This window comes from Triturus cristatus, chromosome 8 (genome assembly GCF_964204655.1).
Source record: "Triturus cristatus chromosome 8, aTriCri1.1, whole genome shotgun sequence".
NCBI lineage: Eukaryota > Metazoa > Chordata > Amphibia > Caudata > Salamandridae > Triturus > Triturus cristatus.
Window position 1 is genome coordinate 1,578,452,156 of NC_140591.1, and position 5,458 is coordinate 1,578,457,613.

General features: G+C 42.5%; 1 protein-coding gene across 1 annotated transcript; it reads right to left on the reverse strand.

Annotated features, from left to right (window-relative positions):
• Nucleotides 1-2,628: 2,628 nt before the first annotated feature.
• Nucleotides 2,629-3,579, reverse strand: LOC146806228 (olfactory receptor 52N2-like). The gene has a single exon (XM_085623908.1). It carries the CDS (start codon nt 3,577-3,579, stop codon nt 2,629-2,631), a length of 951 nt encoding a protein of 316 aa, XP_085480034.1.
• Between the last annotated feature and the right edge of the window lie 1,879 nt (nt 3,580-5,458).

Sequence of the window (5,458 nt, forward strand, 5' to 3'; positions counted from 1 at the left end):
TCAAAGAGGGCCTTAAACTCTTTGCGTGGGTTGAATAGGCTTTATGTCACGTTTAAAAAATAGATTGTGTTCTAAATACAATGCATATTTGAAATAAAGACTTCAGTGTGACAAATAGTAGGATGGTTGTGTGTACTTTACAAATGTGAAATAGTTAACAAAATAATACAATGTAAGCTCTCGATAGGAAATGGAATGATACACCAAACAGCCAATGAAATGAGATGAGAGACACATGCTCCCCTGGCCTGATTTAAGGTGTGATTGACAATGTCTTGAACCAATTGCTGACAGAAGCTTATCAAAGTAACCAATGGTTAAAAAGGGGCGGACCCGAATCACACTGTAAGTATATGAGAGACAATAGTTCTTTGTGACTGCTCTGTTGTCAAACCTAGGCCTGAAAACAGGAATTTGACCAGAGGGTCCTGATCTTCATAGTTAATATCAGTGGTGATTTATCATAAAAATGTTAAGTATTTTTCCAATACAAAAAATTGATAACTGTCATGTGACACATGGGTATCTACACAACCTCCTCTTGACTATCTAGCAACTAACTGCCGTCTCCCTCACTCACTCACTGACAGACCCAATTTGAGGGGCTCCAGGACAGGCAGCAGATATTAAGCAATAACTGTGCTGGTTGGGGTTCATTTGCTTCTGGGTCTTTTGGTCTCTCCTAGTATGGCTCAGCAAATTGAACCGAGAACAGTCCTTGCACTGTTGACTCTAAGGGGAGCAAGTGTGAGCAGTCAAAGGCTTTGATTGGTAGATTTTGGATGGCAAGGTTTCAAAATACAATTGTCTAAACAGAGACTAACCTTCACATTCCAGTCCAGTATTTGTCTTTATACAAAGAGAAGTACTTTATTGTTACAGTAAGGCTTAATATTACACACATTGATGGTAGTTCAGTACAGGATTTGATGATCCGCCTACTGGTTTTATCTAACGGTCCTTCCACCTCTTAAGTTCTATTACTGGTCCGTTGGTGCCTCCAATATGTATGGCATCTAGCAACAATGACAAGTCTTAGGCAACAACAGGCACTGATTCAAGTTCACTTAAGCGGCCATCAAGTTAGTCAGCATGCGTGTAAACTCATATGATCTTAAGAAAAGAGAGTTTTTGTGAGCAAGGTTACTTCCTCAAGCTTATCTTTTCATTTCAAGATGCAGTCTTTCAGTCTTTTGACTCCAGACCCATGTTACCTGTTCTCAGCAAACACAGCTCAGCTCGCTTGTTCTTTCTCACTGGCAGCATCTTCAAGACTGCTGCAGGATCATCAACTCACCTCTCACTAGGGCAACTTGGGTGAATCAGTGCAGCAGGCCTGGTTGACGGGTTCTTGTCTTCAGCAGGTGCAGCCTCCTGGCAATGAGGTATGGTTTCTGAATAAATTAGCAGTCAGTGAAAGACAAAATAAGCAGTGCCTGCCTAAAAACATCTTTATCATTAGCAATAGAATGTGCTGATGCACACCCTCTTCGCTACCATCTGCCACATAATAGTGATCAGGTAAACTAACCAGCAAGACCCAGGTAAAATGTCCTGATAGAATATCAAAAAGTTTCCTTCCTCTCATGCTTCTGTGTCTCCAATTATTATCTTCAGGAATGTAGGCAATACGCTTCCACTTTCTGGGCTAGCGGTATCCCTTTTTCCATCTTGGCCCATGGTGAACCAGGGGCAAACCAAACCGGAACCAACTGGTCCAAGATCTTAAACTCTCACCACACATCAAGTCTTGGTACCCTATATTTGCTGCACATCTACAATGCATACCCACATTCAACCCACACACAGAATGTCAGCACTTAGGCTTTAGTGTTATATTAGTGTTACATTAGTGACTCCCTGGAACACAACAACTATTTGTTTACCCTGAAGGTAGGGGTGCACACCTCTGTACCATGCAGGGCACATACCTAGCCCAGGACTCACTCACTCACTCCCTCAATCACTTGCTCGCTCACTCACTCGTCTCTAGCCTGTGTGATTATGGTCCATGGAAAAGTAATTATATAGGCTTTTTGAGGCCACAAGATAAAGTACATCACAATAGCTTATTCTTGATTGCACTAGGGTATTGACAACTGGAATTTGAAAGGGATTATCATTGAAAGGAAGTAAAGACCTAAGAAAATTAATTTTCCAGCAACAGGTCTTGGGTACATCCACTACCCGACGTTTTACTGAAAGGTTGGAGTCAGTATGGTAACCTAAGTGTCGCGGCACACAATTCCTCACCGCAAATCACATTTGATACCCCAAAATTATCTTTGGAACTTATGCTCACTGCCAATGAAGGGATTCATACTGAGGCAATGGGCAAAGTACTCACCCCTGCATGCTCACTAGGGCTTGTTTAATACCTGCTTAACTTACCCAAGAATTTATCAGCCAGGGGCAGACAGCTTTAGACCCCCCTCGCTACATTCCGATAGAGCTGAGGTATCATCTACAAATGATTTCCTCTCTAATATCTTTACTGACATTTGAATACTGCATATACATTAACAGCATAAAAACCTACAACAACTGCAAAGAACTTCACAATATCTCTTGGCTCTGGCTAAAGATTACAAATATTAGGTGGATCATCATTGAAGACAATAGCCACAGTCACAGCATGTGCATTGACCTTTTCATTTCAAACATTTGCAGGACACCAAGTCGTATTTCTTTCATTTTTCCTCCATAAATTAAGGGATTTGCCACCGGTGGGAGGAGGAGGTATGCATTGACCACAAGGATGTGGACATAAAGTGGGATATTGTGATTGAATCTGTGCAGAACAAGGGAGAACAGTACAGGTACAAAGAACAGAGACATCACACAGACATGGGCAACGCAGGTGTTGAATGCTTTGAACTGGTCTTTGCGTGGGAGCTGCAGCACCGCCCTGAGTATCTGCACGTAGGACACACCAATGCATGGAAAGTCCATTGCTGCCACTGAAAGTGAGGCTATCAATCCGTAGAGATTGTTGACAGTGATATCAACACATGAAAGCTTTGCCACAGCTATGTGCTCACAGAATGAATGGGGAATGTACTTACTACAAAATGGCAGCCGAAGTGTGAGTAGCGGCAATGCAACAATTAGGACTCCTGCCCTGAGCAGAATAGCCAGGGCCATTTTTCCAATTAGCGTATTTGTTACAATAGTGGTGTATCTCAGGGGGTTGCAAACAGCTACAAAGCGGTCAATTGCCATGCACGAAAGAGTGCCTGACTCCACCGCTGCAAAGCCATGTATGAGGAACATCTGGAAGAGGCAAGCATTGAAACGGATGACTTCATCCTTAAACCAAAAGAGGGACAGCATTTTTGGAAGAATAGAAGAGGATAAAACCAGGTCAGAACAGCTCAGCAAGGCAATCAGTAAGTACATGGGTCTGTGAAGATTCATAACTGTTGTTATGGCCAATAGAAGAGTACCATTACCCAAGACAGTAATAATATAGATGATGCACAGTGGGACAGGCAACCAGGCGTGGAGCACTTCCAGTCCAGGGATTCCGACCAGGAAGAGAAAGGAAGGTGTAAATTCAGATTTATTGATGGAAGACATTATGTGCCCCTCAGTATTAGCTGCCACCAAAATACTTAACAAACATTCATTAAAAAAGAAAGCACAATATGGTGTTCTTTATTTTTGGAGACAGTCATGTGTGCATGTATTTGAATATTAGCATTTTGCATATGCAATTATCTTGTTATGTCAAGGGACGTTAAAAGTTGCAGCTTTCAAAACCAAAATAGACCAATCATGTCACTGAGAACACAAACTGGCAAAAAGTGTACAATTGCCAAATACCAGATGAACAAATATTGTATCACCTTGCATTCAAAGGAATGACATCACATTATTTATTTTATTCATACATTTAACAGTCTAATACACTGATATAGCACAAAAGGACACCCAGGTGCTTTAAGTCTAACTGGGATCATTACATATAACTGGAATTATGCGTAACCATTAGCATAGAGAGTGCCACATTAACAATGAGGTATATAAAAGACACTGGTTATGAATAGAATAGGATGAGATGATGCTTAACAGTGGTGCTGGAGGAGGACCTGTGATCTGTCCATGAACTGGAATCTGTCTTCAGCTGCTACATGACGTCAAAATCGAAAGGGCTGGTTTCTCATGTCGGGTGGACAGGAGTTCTAGTCCATATCATGCACACTGAATATTGGAGAGTCTTGGAAAAAATTGTTTCATGGTGATTTGAGAATGGGATGCAACGGAGAACTGGTTATAGCACCCTGTGGAAACCAATGGGAGGAGAGTTTAACTTTTGCATTTGTAAGAAGAAAGTTAATACATTTGTTAAAAGCGTGCAATTAAAACATGTGCTTTAAATTACTAAAGAAATCTATGCTAAATCCTGACGGCCTAAACAAATACCATCAATCACCTACCATTCATGGGCAAGATAATTGAAAAAGCAGTCTATGTTCAACTCCAAGATCACATCAGTGCTAACTATTGAACTGCATGACTGCCAGTCTAGCTTCAGATCAAGATGCAGCATGAAGACCACCACCTTACACATCGGAGATGATGCCATCTTCCCCACATATGAAGATGAACCCAGTCTCCTTATATTGCTGGACATCTCAGCTGTTTTCAACACATGCCACCCTTATATGTATCCTTAACTCTGGACTCGGATTTAACCGGCAATGTCCTTACTTACATATTTTTATATTGGTGACCAGTCCATGTTCTCTAGAATGAGTTTGAAATTTTATTACACACAATAAAGAATTTCTAAGCATAGGATAAGCTCAAAGGCATCCACGCCATGCTACAAAAGTGACAAAGACTTTTATCACTTTAGGAATGTCTTTAAGAGAGGATTAGCAAGCGGCATTCATTGTGACTGAGAAATGACAGCGGTATTGTACCATTCCAGACCTTAACCTCAGTCACAGGCCTGCACTCTCCCCAGCAGCTCCACACGCTCCGTTGCAGCCGCTGAGCCTCCAGCCTGGGTGTTCGAGGCTGCTCTCTGCCCGCTCCTTTGTCCGCCTGCCACATCGTGGTATTGTTTCGTAATTGACCCCTGATCGTACTGTTTTCTTTTTCACTTTTGCCCTTTGCTGTGCATCTTTATTTCCCACCTTGTGCCTTGTTGTGCTCTCTGTCCGCTCCTTTGTCTGCCTGGTGCATCGCGGTATTTGTTTGGTAACTGACCCTGATTGTACTGTTTTCGTTTTTCACCTGTGCCCATTGCTGTGCTTCTTATTCCCTCCTTGTGTATTGTTCTGTTTTTGCTCCTCACCCTGTTTGCGCTTTCACTGTACCCCTCTCCCTTCCCTCGCTGTTCCCTGCTCCCTGATTCCAGCCACGCTGACCTTGGCTCTTCCCCCTGCCCTCGCCCGTTTCCCACCTCCCAGCTGAGCGTACCTCCCCTCCCCTACATAATGCAGACTGC